The sequence below is a fragment of the Corvus cornix genome, chromosome 1A (genome assembly GCF_000738735.6).
Source record: "Corvus cornix cornix isolate S_Up_H32 chromosome 1A, ASM73873v5, whole genome shotgun sequence".
NCBI classification, from domain to species: domain Eukaryota; kingdom Metazoa; phylum Chordata; class Aves; order Passeriformes; family Corvidae; genus Corvus; species Corvus cornix.
The window spans coordinates 1,222,334-1,239,859 of NC_047057.1; the positions used below are offsets into that span (position 1 = coordinate 1,222,334).

General features: G+C 49.9%; 1 protein-coding gene across 2 annotated transcripts in view; it reads right to left on the reverse strand.

Annotated features, from left to right (window-relative positions):
- The window catches only part of EXOC4 (exocyst complex component 4), a 285,356-nt gene that overhangs the window by 9,073 nt on the left and 258,757 nt on the right, over nt 1-17,526 (reverse strand). For both annotated transcript variants that reach the window (XM_039570880.1, XM_039570879.1), the window contains 2 exons: nt 15,008-15,186; nt 13,545-13,704 (listed from right to left, as the gene is read on the reverse strand). In XM_039570880.1, the coding sequence (XP_039426814.1) occupies nt 13,545-13,704; nt 15,008-15,186 (339 nt within the window). The remainder of the gene's footprint in view (nt 1-13,544; nt 13,705-15,007; nt 15,187-17,526) is intronic.

The following is a 17,526-nucleotide window of genomic DNA, read 5'->3' on the forward strand; positions in this document are numbered from 1 at the left end:
TGTCTGGAGTAGGTTGTGCAGAGTCCATCAAGTCAATGTCTGCCTCTAGTAGGCTGGGGTTGGGTTCCACAACTCAGGAACCTGTAGTAGGCCATGGTTGGGTTCCACAACTCCGTGTTTCCCTGTTGTAGGTCGTGGTCAGGCCCTGGTGCTTCCCAGGAGCTTTGAACCCCTGGCTGGGGTCGCACAAACAGCCCCAAACTGTTGAAAACACCACTCCATGTTTTTTTTCTGGCCACCTTTGTTCATTTACTTTGAATGCTGTGGTGGCTTCCAAAATTAGGGAATGGAGAGTTTTTGTGGGCAAGCTGACACCAGATCAAATTTGTTGTAACTTTTTCTTGATCACATTGATGTTTTTCATGGAAGAGTTTATTTTTTAGGATTCTCTTGCATCATGGCCCTTTTTTTTCTCTCCTGGTGCCTTGATCCAGCCTAGAAACTGCTGACATTGGGAAGGGACCTGCTGGGCACGGAGTTACCCAAACCAGGAGGAAACAAATCCTGCAGCAGCCTCCAACCCAACCCAGTGACCCATCACATCAGTGCCACCACCACCACGACCTCAAGGACATGACTGCCACCATCCAAGGAGAAGAAATGGGACACAAAGAAACCAGGATGGGTTCAAGGCCGAATTTTGAGATGTCCAGAAGTAGCGGACATCAACATGGAACTGTGGATCTCCTGGATGAGGGATTAAGAGCTTCAACCCTCTCCTCCTTGCTTTCTCTGCTGGCTGCTGGCCTGAGGAACATTTCATCCCAACTCCGCCAGTTCTCAGCACTTCTCCTGATGCTTGGAAACCTCCAGGTTTGAGGCCACAGGTTTTTATGGGCAGCTGCTGCTCATTTGCAGCATTTTTGGCTGAAATTGTTCTTCCCTCTCTATCATTCTGAGGGTAAAAGTCTTATTTAGAGGGACTGAAACCCACCACTCCTAAAAGAGCAGCTCCCACACTGCCGTATGCAGCACAGCTGCAGCCTCTTCTGGCCATTCCTGGTGGGTTTAGCTCCAATTATCCCAAATTTTTGAGCCAATAGAGCTTCACTACAGTATTTTTTTTGCCAGGCAGCACAGATCTGAGCATTTAAAATGAAAATATTATCAAGGCAATGTCAGTGCAGGGTGAGACCCACAGCTGTAGATGTGGTTTTTATCTCCACTCTCCGCTGCATGGAAAAAACAGGTTTTACTAGTGGAATACCTTGGAGTTGCATCCCTTTGCTCATCACTTTTTATGTGACTCCTTGGAAACAAAACCGGTCCCCACAGAGGGAGAAGAGAATCCCTGCACTGCTTCTGGACTGGTGGAGTAGATCAGAGCCATCAGAAGCACAGCAATTCTCTGAACTGCTTTTCATCTCCTTCCAGAAACGCACCTTCAACTGCACAAAACCTCCAAAGGACTCTGCTGGGAGAGCTGAACCTGGAGTTTTCTGTAGTCATTTATTAATTTATCGACCTCCCTCAATTCCCATTTGAGAATTTCCCGAGGCACTTTGGAGACACCTCGTCCAGAACTTCTCTGCTCTCTCAAAGGCTGCTTTGAGGGTGACAAGGATCAATGACCCCACCATGGTCCCCTCCAACCTTATCCATTCTGTGATTATGGGGCCAGAGGGAGGCTCCTTGTGTGCCCAACGGGATGGATCCAACCCAGCAACAGCCATCCCACAAAACCATGGAATCATGGAAACACTGAGGTTGGAAAAGCCCTTTAAGATCATGAGGTCCAACCATTCCCAGCACTGCCAAGGCCACCACTGACCATGTCCCCAAAGTGCCACAGCCACAGGGATTTAAATCCCTCCAGGGATGGGGACTCCAGCACTGCCCTGGGCAACCCTCTGTCTGAAGAGATTTTTCCTAATGCTGATGCTCGCTGAGTAACTTCCCAGATTCCAGCCTTGAACCCCCTCCAGGGACAAAAGGCATCTTTTCCTGATGATTCCCAAAATCTGCACATTTTCCATGAAGGAAATTTTCCATGAATTCATTTCCATGAATTCATTTTCCATGAATTTTCCTCAGCACCCCAGTTTTTACAGATGGCAGAAAAATTCACCCATTTCCCACGATGGGCTGGGCTTAGGAAAACAACCCGGGATCCGAAGGCACTGAATCCTACTAGAAAAGCCACGTTTTCCATCTTGCTTCTTCCCAATCCAAGCTGTTCCCCACCAAAGCATCAAACTTGTTCTTATTTGCACTTCTTCCCTTCTCCTCTTTGTTTTTCCCCACATGACAATGTGGAATCCGTGTCTGATCTACGACTTCTGTGCACACTTGAGAGAGCCATTTCAGCTTTAGGTGTTAATGCACTTCTGTGTCGTGAGGTGCCAGCTGAATTTCAGAGCTCTTCTGTATTATTTGAGCTCCAATCTGGAACACGAATTATAAAATATGAGGGGGAGCTTTACAGCCTTCAGTAAAATTCGAGTAAGAGAAGATACATTGCACATAATTTCCTGAATATATCTAAATGTCGACATCACACGTGCGTGTATTCAATGCACCGCTTTGGGTGGAATTACTTAAATAGCTCCCTAAAAAATAAGAATTGAGGCATTTGGACTTTACCTGACCGTGTGGATTTCTCCTGGCTACGAGGCCCATGTTCATTACAGGACAGATTTAATTGCTCCGTCAGAGTTTGTGTGTTGATATTCGACATCTGATGTGCGAAAGTTCAGGGACGCCAATCAGGCACGGTGCAGATGCCACTCTGCAAAATGTTCTCAGACAGTCTCCATCTGTCAGATATGGTAATCCCTGCTCCCCATCAATAATTCACCTCCTTTACTCCATGTTTCCTGCATTTGAGTCGGAATTTTTAATGTCAGCCTCAGCAGAGGCTCCACCTTGGAAAGACGGCGTTGCCTGATCTGCATTCCCCGCTCATTCCTGCCCTGGAGCCTCTCGCCTTTGGCACTTCAAGAATCATCTCTCCGTTTATTTATTTATTTTTTTACTTCAAAAATCACAGCTCTCCTTTTGGGCCATCTCATCTCACTCGAGGGTGGAAGTCAGAGGGTAATTATGGCAATCACACCAAAATCCAACTCAGATGGACCACGCCTTTGCCGGCAAAGCTCCTGGGGAACACCGCGGGGGCGGCTGAATCCCCCAAATAAGATGTTACTGCACAGCTGAAGAGGGAGGAAAGGGGAGCGGGGGAGGGGAGAAGATGATGTGCAGCTGTTCCTCCATGGGTCAGAAAATGCTGAATGGCATCTCGTCCCCAGCTGACCCCATGGAGCCCATAAAACCTTGGTTACATCCCAAACTCTTTGCAGCCTTAAGTCCTTCAAGAGAATTAATTTAAAATGATGGAAAGCAACTTTTTACACAGTCCAGAGGTAGTGACAGGACAAAAAGAAAGTTTTAAGCTAAAAGAGGTGAGATTTAGATTTGATTTTAGGAGGAAAGGGTTTATTGTGAGGGTGGTGAGGCACTTGGAGCAACCTGGGATAGGGGAAAGTGTCCCTGACCATGGCAGGGGATGGGACTGGATGGGCTTTAGGGTCCCTTCCAACCCAAACCATTCCATGATTCTGTGATCCCAGAGCCAGGAGATGGCTGACTGGTGAGAACATTCCCTGGCATGAGGATAATTCCCCCCATAATCATCAATCCTTCAGCACCAGTGAGAAAGGAAGGTCCCCAGGTGCCCCCAGCAGCATCAGCTCCAGCTCTCAGCATTTCAAAGGTGGAAAAACCATCTTGGGACTTTCTTTGGCCAAGGAGAATAAACCCTGAAGATATGATAGCTGGGAATTTTACAGATCCCACCACCTGGAACGACCAGCACATCCCTAGGCACGGGTCCTCAGCAGAAGGTGAAGGACGAAACTCCTGATTGCAGAATGAAGTTGGTAGAAATCCTTATTTAGGATTATTTAGGATTATTTAGATTCACCAGCTGAACATGGGGCTTTGCACCAGGACTCACCACTAGCCCTGAGTTCACCAAAACCTCCAAACCAGACCAAAAGTCAATGAATTAAAGAACTTGGTGATTAAGGAAATGGAGGAATGTATCTCAATCTACCTGAATTCAAGTGTCCAGTGCAACCATTTCACCACCAGGGTCACCACTAACTCATGTCCCCAGGTGCCACATCCACATGGTTTTGAACTCTCCCAGGGATGGGGACTCCACCACTGCCGTGGGCAGCTGTGCCAGTGCTTTGCAGCCCTTTCTGGGGGAAAAAAATGTTCCTAAATCTAATCTAAACCTCCCGTGAATGACTTAAAGAGCTGGAACCCTGCTGTTCCTGGGCTACATCTGCTGACATCCCTGCTCCACCCCAATGCTGTGGCATGGCTTGACCCTGTTGGTCCTCTCACTTCTGCTATTCCCGTCCTTTCCTCAGTTTCCCTTTTCCCTCCTCTATCCCACCAGGAATTGGCCCTGGGCCATTGCTCCTCCTCCTCCTCCTCTCTTCTCTCACTTGGCAATCCCCGCTCCCAGACCTGGCCACGTCCTCACCGCCCCTTTGTGTCCCAACACTGACGTTTTCCTCCTGCCCAGCCGTTCCCTGCCCGCTCCCACCCCTTCCAAGGGAAACATTTCTGGTTCCAGGGTGCATCAGCAGGTCAGAAAGCTTCACTCCTGGCTTAATCTAATGAAGAGAGAGAGAGAGAGAGAGAGAGACCTGTGGCAGATTTGACTGCGGAGCCCAGAGAAGTGACAAGCAGTGACTCCAGCACCCTCACTCAGCCCTGCTATCAGTTATCCCCGAGCTGATAACGGGGTCTGAGGCACTGCAGGTCCTAATGAGATCTGACTGACAGGGCAAAGCAATCTGCTCCTTCAGGCCTCATCCGTGTCTCTCTGGCTGTGGGGCTCGTGCTGGGAAGATGCCGCCTCCTGTGAAAAAGGTAGGACATTTTCCTAATTGCTTCCATTTGCAGGTGGGAGCCAGGCAATAGAGATGCATCTCCAGCTGACAATCCAGTCTTTACCTTTCCCTCAGCTGCAGACAAATGCCTGGGATGGCTGCTCGTGACACACTGATGGGTCTTCCTCTTATTTTTTTTGTCATTTCTTTTTTTGTGTGTCACACAAATTCCCTTCTTAAAAAGCCGTCCTTTCCCTTAAAGCTGTTTGTTGGGAATTTCATCAGAACCTCCCAGAACAGCATCCAGCACAGAGCCCACCTTTAAGCACGGGAGAAAAAACCAGTTTCTAACCCAGAGAGGAGATCCAAGGTTATTGGAGAGCTCAGACATGGAGCTCACATTCCCATACACTCACAGTGGGATCTGTTCCCATGGGATGGCTCTGGATGTTTGCTCAAGCTCAGTCTGAGGGTTGGGCTCTTCTCCCAAGTAGACAAAACAAGAAGGAACAGCCTCAAGTTGTGCCAGGGGAGGTTTAGGTTGGCTATCAGAGAAGGTTTCTTCCCCAAAAGGGTTTTCCAGCCTTGGTGGAGTCCCCATCCCTGGAAGGATTTCAAAGCCATGTGGATGTGGCACTTGGGGACAGGGGTCAGTGGTGACCTTGGCAGTGACAGGTAAAGAGTTGGACTTGATGATCTCTGAGGGCTTTTCCAACCCAAATGATTCTGTGATTCCAAATGAAGACGATCCAGTGAAGCCCATTCCGTGCGCTGGGAGCTGCTGTGCTTTGCTACTCTAAAGCAAAAAAACCCTTTAACGAAGGAAAACCAAGGGCATTCCCTCTTCTTCCTCACTTGGAGTTCCATTGGATCATATTTCCATCCCTGCACGCTGCTGCCTCTGTGCCTCCAGCCCAACCCCTCGTGTGGTGCTCAATGTGACTTCCAGAGCCTGAAGCTGTGGAAGTGCAGGGAATGAGGGGAAGGTCCTTGGATTGGACAGAGAGAAGAGGATTTGCTGGAATGTTCCCACGGAAGTTTCAGAGCAAGCACACAAACAAAGCCGCTCTCTGGGCACACAAAATTCTGCTAAAGAGTGCTGGACCCATCACACAGAGGCTTTACCCCGACCTAAAAATAAGCTTTGACACTCATCCTTGTATTTCTGTGGGATGAAAAACCTTCCACGATCTGGACACCGTGGTGGAACGGCAATTTTGGCCTCCTGATCCAGACTTTAGACCTGGTCTAAGATTCTGCAGCCTGAGGGGCCTGTGGGGAAAGCCCTGTGACCTCTTCCCAGCCAAAACCTCTTCCCAACAAAACATCTTCCATGTTTCCTGTGGAAAATGAAGTGTAGGGAGAAACTGAAGTCCCCTCCAAGGCTGGGGACCCAGCAGAACTCCTTGTCCCACCCCTGAGCCATGGCCAAAGTGTCCTGGGTGGGTTTCCCCAAGGATCCAGACCCCATTCCCGACCACGGACCGCATGGGTTTGCTCCACATTTTCGCTGCCACAACCACCAACCCGAATCCTGTGCAAATAAAGCAAATGCCGGCGAGCTCTCCGTGACTTCCCGGAGCCACCACGGAGATGACAGTGGCCGCCAGGACGGACACCTCCAGGATGTGCTTCCAAACCCCGGCCTGAAAAAAACCAACGCCCACCTCACGTTGCACAGGCCTGCATTGACAAAATGATCCAATTCCAGCTGCACAAGCAGAGTTTCCTGAACTCAGACCTTCTACGAGAGCAGTTCACAAGTAACTGGCCGGTGGCAAAGCGTCGTCGCCGAGGCCAAAATCACTAAAGGTGGAAAATAAGAACAACTTCCAGCAAGAAAAATCCCTTGCTTTTAATTACCATTAGCAATGCAGCATGACAGAGGGAGATAAACACACAGGCACCTACTCAAATAAGGAGCTTGGGAACACAAAGTAATTACTTTGATTTTTTTCCTTCCCCCGCCCCACCGACATTCAAAACTTATTAGTCTCCAGAAAGCACATATCAGCAAAAGACTGTCACCTCGGGGATAAATGAGGGATTTGTTTGTAATTCATTTCCAGGAGAATTTATCCTGATGGTTTTAAGACGGAGGAGGAACGCGCTCTGGCCAAACCAGACTTCTTAAAAATGTTTATTCCCATCTTCCCCAGCCGGTTCCCTGGAGATGGGAACGCCAGGTTTCTGCTGGCTGAGAAGTTCACCCCCATTGATTGTTTCTCTAACACACCACGAGCCGAGTGAGGAAAAGTCAATGAAGCCTCTCAGTTTTTCAGTCCATTTCCAGTTTAGGAAAATTGAATTAATCTCTTTACTCGGAGCAGCTCAGACATCCCCATCCAGGCAAAAAAAAAATCATTGCAGAGGCCACGAAAACCTCTCTCTTTAAAGGTTACAGAGCGAAGATTAAAAGCGCCTCCGGGAAGGGCTGAAATGCCTGATCAAAATAAAACATTGAGTCAACACTGGGAAGGCTGAGCAGGACTGGTGCCTTCCAGAGCCTGCTGATATTTTCAGATGCTTCCTCTGGCACTTGGAGCGATTCCTAAGGACAGTGGATGCTCTGTGACTTCCCATACCCAGCCTGGTTGGGGTGGAGGAAGTGCCGTGTTAATTTAGCCCCTACTCCAGTTACTCTGGGGTTACTACAGGGTGTAAAGCCTCAAGGGTTGTCCTGGGGAGGAGTATTTTAGAGCAGCCCTGAGAAGAAGGACTGTGCACATCCATGGAGAAGAGCAGAGTCACATCTTCCAAAATCTCCTCTCCATCCTGTGCTGAGGAGCTGGGAGGCTTCAGCAAAGGACTTGGCCACTCCACAGCTTCCAGGAGCTTGTGAAGGACTGGAAAAGCTGAAAGTGTGGGAAACCTGGAGCAGGCACCTGGCTGAAAAGGCCAAAGGATCTGGGAAAGAGTCTGGAGCCCCAGGAGCAGCTGAAGGAGCTGGAAAGGGGCTCAGCCTGGAGCAAAGGAGGCTCCGGGGGGACCTTGTGGCTCTGCACAAGTCCCTGACAGGAGGGGGCAGCCGGGGGGGTCGGGCTCTGCTCGCAGGGAACAGGGACAGGAGAGAGGGAACGGCCTCAGGCTGGGCCAGGGGAGGGGCAGGGTGGATACTGGGAAAAGTCCTTCCCCAAAAGGGCTGTCCAGGGCAGGGGTGGAGTCGCCGTTCCTGGAGGGATTTAAAGCCATGTGGATGTGGCACGTGGGGACTTGGGGTCAGTGGCGGCCTTGGCAGTGCTGGGGGAACGGTTGGACTTTATCTCAGAGGGCTTTTCCAACCTAAACAATTCCATGATTCCAAATGTACTGAAAGCAGGGAGAGTCCCCAGTAAGTGCTGCGAAGGCACAGATTGGAGTCATCCTAAAACTCCTGGCAGCTGCAGATTTAAGTGGGAATTAAATCCCTGGATGGGGGATCTGTTCCAGGGAATTTTAATGATCCCATAACAGGGCGGCTCTTTGGGATGAAGGGGCAGCACCCGTCTGGGGAAGGGCCACACAGGGACCCTCCGATCCCCTAAATCCCCCTGGGGAAGCAGCAGGAGGAAGGGGAGGAGGAGGCCATCAAGCTGAGGGGTGGATCTTAATCCTCTGCGATCAGGATTTTTGGTTAATGCAGTGAAACCACTAATTACAGCTAATTAAACCTGCACTGAGATCAAAGCTCAGTGGAAACTACAGGGGGGAGCAAACAAGGCGGAAAAGAAAGGGAAAGAAAATGCGGATTTTGTTGTAAGCGAGTCCTTAATTGAAAACTAAAGCAGCCTTGTTAATTAAAAGCTGCAAACCCAAACAAGGACGTGCTCCAGACACACGAGTCCAGCCTGTGATGGAGACAACACAACTTTCCCATGCTGTCAGCAAAGGCAACCTTTTCCTCCAGAGCCTGGTCTGTCCCTGGATCCCCTGTAGGGAAGGGACTTCCTGGGATCCAGACTGTGAAGATTTGGGGATTTTACCTTTCACAATTCAGGCTATGAAGTGCAGGCATTAGAGTGCCCTGTTTATTGAGCTGACACGGGTTTTACTCAAACTGAATGATTTCAACACCCCAAATTTAGTCCTGGCTTGAGAGCAGCTCCAAGGAGAACATCTGAGATACTTCCCTCACCCACAGGCAGCAGAGGAGCATCTCAGGAGTTCTGCAGAGACACCTGACACCGAACAAAGGGATCTGGGTCAGGATTTGCTGGACCTGATGCTCTCCACACACAAATCAAGCTCAAGGACGGCTCTCAGAGGAAGACTCCCTCCACCAGCTCCATGCTCGGGCAACCCGGGCACAACCACGGTATTTATCAAGAGTAAAATCAGCCAGGGAAGTAAGATTTGGCAATGAAAAGTCTTCCTCCCGAGCACTGGGATGTTTGAATGTTTCCCTTTCCCTCGGCAGCTCCCAGTAGATGGCAGCACGTCCTTGCTGATTCCTCCTGCCCGGGACAGCCTTGTGCAGCGGGGAACAGTAGAAATCTGGGAATAATCCAAGAAAAAACTGCCCTGCCCGGCAGCCAGGGCAGGAGAGGAGCCCGGAGTGCCGAAGATGCACTCCAGGGCACTCCAGCCCTGGGATCCAACCCAGCAGTGACGCAGAGTTCGACGCGAGTTTGATAAAAGCTCAAGCTCCGGCTGCGTCCTCCATCCTAAACTTTCACAGGATCGTGGAATCATGGAATGCTTGGGGTGAGAAGGGATTTTAAGGATCATCCAGTCCCACCCCTGCCATGGGCAGGGACACCTTCCACTATTCCAGGCTGCTCCAAGCCCCATCCAACCTGGCCTTGGAATAAAGATGGGTTTGAGTAACGTGAGTGTTCCCCAGACCCATCGAAGTGCTGGAGCATGTGCAGGGAAGGGAAGGGAGCTGGGAAGGGGCTGGAGCCCCAGGAGCAGCTGAGGGAGCTGGGAAGGGGCTCAGGCTGGAGTAAAGGAGGCTCAGGGGGGACCTTGTGGCTCTGCACAAGTCCCTGACAGGAGGGGGCAGCCGGGGGGGTCGGGCTCTGCTCGCAGGGAACAGGGACAGGAGAGAGGGAACGGCCTCAGGCTGGGCCAGGGGAGGGGCAGGGTGGATATTGGGAAAATTCCTCCATGGAAACGGTGATTAAACATTGGCAGGGGCTACCCAGGGAGGTTTGGAGTCCCCATGCCTGGAGGTGTCCAAGGAATTCCTGGAGGTGGCACTCGGTGCTCTGGGCCGGGGACAAGGTGGGGATTGGGCACAGCTTGGACTCGATGGTCCTGGAAATCTCTTCCAACCTCAATGATCCTGTGACTCCATGATTTGGGTTCACTGATGGCCAAACCAGGAACAAGTGGAGCTCTGATGGCTTCTCCCAACCCCATTTCCCCGGGAATTTCTCTGGAGCGGTCGGGATCCACCAGCAGTGACAACGAGGTGCCACATCTGCTACAGAAACGTCAGCCAATATCCCTGGTAATGCCTTCAACAGCAGGAAAAGATTCCTGGTCCCTGCAGGAGGGGTAGCCATGGGAATAACGGGAATGGCAGCACAGGGAAAGCTCCAACTGATTCCCAGGTGTGGGGACATCTGTGGATCCCTCTGCTGCCGCCGCCTAAGGCAGGGAGGACACTGAGACCCAGGGACAATGACAGCACTGCTCAGAAGCCTCCATTTCCGAGGTCACCGAGACACTTGTTAGAGAAAATGTTCCCATTTCGTCCCTGCCCTCTCCCTTCCCTTTGCAACCACCTCAATTCACTCTCCAGAACACTCAATTTTAACACTTGTATGACTCAGAGAGCCACTTTTTCCAATGATATTTTATTGAAGGGTAAGTCTGAAGCAGAATGCTCACCCTTTGTGACTACCCCTGATGAAATCTTCATAAAATCCAAGAGAATTCTGGATGGGGATAGAGGGAGAGGAGGAAAGAAGGCACAAGGGAGAAGACCTGAACAGAAATTCGAATTTGAAGCTTTTATTCCTCTCATGCCTTAAATCTAATTCTGGGTGTGAAACTTTGGAAGTTTGGAGGTGTTTGGAAGTCACGCTCAGTCCCAGAGTTTGCATGGATATTACCCAGGGAGGAAATCCAGCTTTTTCCTTAATAAAGTAGTGGAAGCCCCAACAACCTCCTGCACTTCTGCTGGCCTAGATACTGAACACACACAGGAGTGAAAAACCTATTAATATCTGTAGGAAATGTAGCAAATGCTACAAATCCTTTGTGATGCCTCAGCAGCCAGGACCAGCCTGTTTCACCCTTTCTCCTGGTGGAAAAAACTCCTCACACCACTTGGCAATTTAATTTTTTTCAATGGAAACATGCTCCCAGCTCTGCTCTGTGATGCTCTGCTGAGACTTTCCCTGCCTTGAACTGAGAATCTTCACACAAAACTCATTTAAAATGTGTTTTCCCCTTCCTCCCAAAACAGCAAATGCTGGTGTTGTCACCTGCAGGTTACAGAGCTTTGGAAAAATGGGCTTTAAACAGCAAAAGCCTCATCAGGACCAAGAGGTGGTACCTGGGTTTGCTGTAAATCCTCCACGTGATTTTGGCTTCAGAGGAGAAAGGGCTTCCCCTTCCAGCTTCCCTGGTTGATATTTCTGCCTAAAATCACTGAGCAGAGGAGAAAGGGGACGCCCAGTGCTCTTTGAGGCCCCCAAAAAGCCTCAAAGACATTATCAGAAGGGAAAAATAAAAGCAAAATCCAAAGCATGACACCCAGGAAAATCTTAAAGGACTTCTGGTCCTTTCTCAACTGCTCTGGTCTTTCCGACAAACTGGAGCACATCTGATTTCAAACAGGTTCACTTTGAGAAAAGGGAGCTGTTCCAGAATTCAGATGTAATGTGTGGAGAGGGGCTGTGTGGAGAGTGATGCACTGATTGTTAATTGAGGCTAATTGCTCCTTGAACCCTCAGTGTCAAGGGCACAGAAATATCCGGGCAGGGTTAGGAGTCTCCTGTCCCACTCACGATCCCCCAGCTCCCTGGGGAAGTGAGGCAGGGAGGGAATTTATCCCAGGAGGTGCAGGGGAAAGGAAGAGCAGGGGAGTGAGGATTTCTCCATCAGCTCTGCCACTGCTCCTGTACAGGAAAAAACCACTTGATCTTGAAAAAGGCAAAACTGAGAGTTCACCACAGCACAGAGCATTTACAGATTCCTGCCTGAGCCCTATCACAGAGGTACAAATCACTTTTATCCCAGCCTGATGTTGTTTTATGCTTTCTGTTATGTTTATTTAATAGTTTGAGTAGACCTGGGTACGTGGAGTCCCTGGGGTGACGTGAGGAACTTGCTCAGGTGATTGTGAATTCAGGTGAGCAGGGCAGGGCTTGGAAGCACCAGAGCCTTGTTTATGTAAAAGGAGAATCTGGATAACAAACATTTAAACATTCAGGAGCCATCTGAAGAACTAAAGAATCAAACAGACTCCTCAGAGCACGGAATTACACCCCAAAAGAAAAGAGGGAGGTGATGCAGTCGTGAAAGCTACTAAGAAGTGTTGCTGAATGGATTTGATGGGAGGAAATCTGCACAAAGCTGCTGTGGGAGGGTGGGGGTCAGGCTCTTCCCCCAAGGAACAAGAGACAGGACACATGGAAATGGCCTCAAGTCATGCTAAGGGAAGTTTAGGTTGGATATTAGAAAAATTCCTTCACCACAGGGTGGTCATTTAAGAAAGAAAAGATTGAATTTGGGAAGTTTATTCCTTGGAGAATTACTAATTCCTTTCTCCCTCCACCTCCTGCAGGCCTCAGCACTCACAACTTCCTCATGCCAATGCTGATAGGAAGAAATGAATTCAATAATGATCATTCCCCAGGTGAGATCCCAAATAAATGAGGCACTCAGTCACACTCCTCCTCATCCATGGGAATCCAAACTTCCCTCCTAATTCAGCCTTCACCAGCAGAGGCCAAATGATAGCACCAAGTTTTCCTGGTGGTGGTGGTGGCTCAGATCCAAGTGCCACACAAACCTCTCTCATTCGACCCCATTCCTTCATTTCCACGTTCCAGACCTTTCCTCTGGCTGTTCCTGGGCTCAGCTGTCCCCTCCTGACCCAGCTGCTGCCACAGAGCATCAGCTGAGGAGCTCCCTGTAGCCAGCCCTGAGTCCAGGTGCCAAAACCACTGCTCAGGGTTTGCCTTCACCCCTCTGCTTATTCCTCAATCTTCCTTGAGTGAATAAATCCCAAAATATGGCAGAAGTCTGCAGGGGGTCTGCCACACCCAGTTTTGGGTTTATTTTGCTGTTACTGCTATTTCAAGGTAACAGAACTCGAGGGAGATGTCCCTTCAAGCCAACCTGGATCTGGTGACCCTGAGCCTTCAACAAACCAAAATATTTCTCACCTGGGAATAAATCCAAGCCCCAGTTTCATCCATCTTAAGTTCTACCCACTACCTTTGGAAGCTTTTTCTTGCCTGGGTTTTGGTCTTGGAGAAGCCCCAAGGAAGCACCAAGCGCAGACACTTTGGTGGGACCTCACACCAACCTCAATGGATCCACAGTTGGACTTGATGACCTTGGAGATCTTTCCTGACCTTAAAAATCCCTGGATTCGATGGTTTTATGTCCCACTGAATGTTGTTCAACCAAAGGAAAGCAAAAATTACCAGCATGTGTTGAACTTGACACCCACCCAGCCACCTGAGACTTTTGGAAGGAGCCACCTCTGCTCCTGTGGACACCAAAGGAGTGACAAACGCCGAGGTTTCTGCTCACCTGGCGAAGTCCAGGTCAGCCTCACGGGACATGGTGATGTTGGTCAGGTTCTGCTGCAGGATGAAGATGTTCCTGCACATCTTCTTGATGCCGGACTCGCTGATGCGCTTGAAGTAGTGGGCGCCGTTGATGAGGATGCAGGAGATGAGGTGGCCCAAACCTGCGAGAGGGAAGAGATTTAGTGCTGATAATTCATGGTAAAACCCCAAAATGAGCACTGGTACATGGTGCATGTGGGCTGGATCAAAGGATAAATGGATTTTACCTGGACACCCTCAGAAATCTTCATGGTGCAGTTTAGGACTTTCCTCCACGTTCCCTTCTTTAGTAAAACCACAAAACTGCCCCAAACCTCTGAGCTGTGTTATCACAACCTCTGATTTATGAACATAATGCCCCTTCCCTGTCTGGGGAGAGCAATGGATCACTGCGGCTCCTATAAAAACATAGGATTTTAATCTGTTATCCAGGGTGGTGTTTTCCCTGGTAAATTCAGTCTCCAGGAGCAGGAATGAGCTGTGTTTCAATGCACAACCCCTCTCTGATCAGCCTTGAACAGTTTCCTGTGTCTGAAGGATGTTAGAAGGACACAGCCAGGGGCTAAAGGACACAGCCACCCCCCACACAATGAGGCATCCACTTGTGTCACATTACGAACAGCAAAACCCCAGCCTGGTTTACACTGCACAGGTCTGGGCAAGGCCAGAGGCCAAGTAAAAGTCTAAATTAAGGATTTATGTTCATCAACAGGCAGCGAGTGTGGGGTATCCGTAAATCCCAGACCTGGGCTTAAGAGGTGCCTGCGATTAACGAGGACCATGAGTATGAATTTAAACTTCAACAGGATGTGAATGGTCCCCGTGGCTCTGTGTGGAGTCACTTCCCTCTTCTTGAACAAACAGGGAATCCCGGAATCCCAGAATCCTAGGATGGGATGGGTTGGGTTGGAAGGGACCTTAAAGCCCATCCAGTGCCACTCCTGCCATGGGCAGGGACACCTTGCATTGTCCCAGGTTGCTCCAGCCCCAATGTCCAGCCTGGCCTTGGACACTTCCAGGGATCCAGGGGCAGCTCCAGCTGCTCTGGGAATTCCATTCCAGCCCCTGCCCACCCTCCCAGCCAGCAATTCCCAATTCCCAATCTCCCATCCAGCCCTGCCCTCTGGCACTGGGAAGCCATTCCCTGGCTCCTGTCCCTCCATGCCTTGGCCCCAGTCCCTCTGCAGCTCTCCTGGAGCCCCTTTAGGCCCTGCAAGGGGCTCTCAGCTCTCCCTGGATCCCTCCCTTCTCCAGGTGAACATTCCCAGCTCTCCCAGCCAGTCAAACCCCATGTGGTTCTCACTCATCAACATTCTGTAGGTGACAACAGCACCTCAGTCTGCTTTATCCCTGAAAGGAATCCCGTGGAGCTTTGGGATGAGAACGGAAAAGCCTTTATTAAGGAAGGACTGGGATGTGCCTGACCTTCGAAGATGTACTGGAACTTGTGCTGCTGCAGGCTGGCACTCATGGCCTCCTCGATGGCGCTGATGTCCTTGTTGAGCCGCACCACCAGGGGGTCGTAGTCCATGCTCTCCACGTTGGCCACGATGGCGTAATTCCCTTGTTTGGCCAGAGGGATCAGGTAGTGGAAACAGTGAACCCTGTGAGGCACGAGGGAGAAACACCACGATGCAACAAGCCCCATTTTAAAATATTTGTGGGGTGCAAAGCAGTTTTTTCCTTCCTCAAGCTGGTAAAAAAATAACTTTAGGAGATGGGCGGTGATGTCTGTGTTAAAGGCATCCTCCTCTTGGCATTGTCCATCTTCAGAGATGGATCCAACAGACCCTTGATGACAGATCTGACCTCCATCATCCCGCTGAATTTTCCCAGAATTCCCCAACTTCCCACACGATACCAATGCTCCAGTAGGAACTCCTTCCATGAAAACCTCGTAGCAGTGGTAACTGGCAGAATGGGTGAGCCGGGGCTCGTGGAATGATTATTAAAATTCCAAGATCGTGCCTATTCCCAAGCATTTCACACTACTGCAACTCTTTCCTGTTCACCAATGTGCCCAACCATCATCCCTCCATGGAAGGAGAATTTCCGTGCAGTCAAATCCCGTTAGGATTCTGCAAAAATTGTAATTAAGTCTTTTCTCTCAAAGCCAGAGAGGAAAGTGCTGTGTCCAGAAAATCCCATAGCAGAACGGAAAAATTCCACCCTTCTACTTTTGTAATCACTCAGTGGGGACAGGGTTTGGTTCTGCTTCCACCAGGAGAGGTTTAGATTGGATTTTAGGGAAAATTCCTTCATGGAAAGGGGTGTCCAGCCCTGCACAGGCTGCCCAGGGCAGGGCTGGAGTCCCCATCCCTGCAGGGATTTGAAAGCCACGTGGATGTGGCACTTGGGGACATGCCTTGGCAGTGCTGGGAATGGTTGGACCTCATGATCTTAAAGGTCTTTTCCAACCTAAATGATTCCACGACTCTGAAATTCAACTGCCAGTGGAACAAATCAAAGCCTGGGGGAGAATCCCTGGCATTTGGAGCATAACTCAGGATCAGCACGTGGAGATGGGAAGCTCACACCAGAGTGGCCCAAAGCTGTGAGTGAGATGTCCAGGCTTTCGTATTCCCTTGAGGTGTCCACCACAGGCAAGTCCAATTTAGGGCAATTCCCAGAGTAAATGCTTCTTATATATAATTTTATATATTATTTTTGAAATAAGAAAATCCTGTAACAGACATGAAGTAGTCTAAAATTTCATGGTTATTCCAACAAAAGATGTTTCCATTCCCAGGCTGGATGGGGCACGGAACAACCTGGGATAGTGGAAGGTGGCAGGGGATGATCTTGAAGGTCCTTTTCAACCCCAACCTCTCCAGGATTGTAGGATGTGATTCCATGGAATGGTGAATGATCTCAATGTGCCAAATGCTTCCACTAAGGAAGCAGATACAAAACCAAGGAGCAGGATCTCAGTGACCTCAGGGTCAAGTCCAGGGCTACTGGAAGAGGAGAAGACAATACCAACCTGCATCTGGAAGGAACAGGGGCTCTGAGGCAGGAGAAATGGGATAATGGTGTCAAATTCCCAAATCTACCAGGCTGTGTCTCCTCAGGCTGCACCTGCAGCAGCCAGAGGTGGGATAAATTCCCAAGCTCTTCCCAAAAGTGCTCTGAGTCCCTGCTGAAAGCACAGGGATTCCGTGGCTGAATTCCCACTGTGCTGTGCGCCTTGGAAATGGCACAGATCCAGGGAATGGGTGTAGGAACAGCAGAGAATCCTGCTAGGAACAGGCACCAGAGGGACTGGGGTTGTTCTCTACCACTGCAGGTGGTTGGAAATGCAGAGTGAGGGATCCAGGGAAGCTCCCACCTCCCTGGGGTTTTCCTCATGTCAGCATCTCTCCTCAATCCCTTCCACCCTTTGGACACAGGGATGTGGTTTGGTGAATTCACAGCTCCGAACTCGGCTCCTGTTGGAAGCCCTGGAGGAGCTGGGCAGTGCTCTGCTCTGAATTACAGCAGAATTTATCCCTAAATTCCATTTTAGGGATTTTTGCTTAACCCAAGTGTGACGAGAAGCCACAGAGGCCAGAAACCCATCCCACGAGTCTGGGTTACCTCGGGCATCACCTCGTGTTACAGCACAGCTGGAAAACTGCTCCATTTCCAGACTTCCACCACCTTTTCCTCGAATCCTTCTGAGCCCAGCAGATGATGGATGGCAGGATGAGGGAGTGCTGACAAGAATTAATGTGGATTTTTTCCCAGAGCTCCACACTGACTCCAGCAGAGTTCTGCCCACGCACACGGGGACACGGCGTGGCTCGGGATGTGTCACCAGAAAACAAACTGATGATCCATCAAATCTCTGACATCTCCTTCTATTTGATGCTTCAGAGCAAAGGGAAGCAATGGAAATATACCTGGCCTAAACAATTCTCCAGGGAAAAATGTCTTCCCAGCCCTGGAGTGGGCAGCTGGCAGCC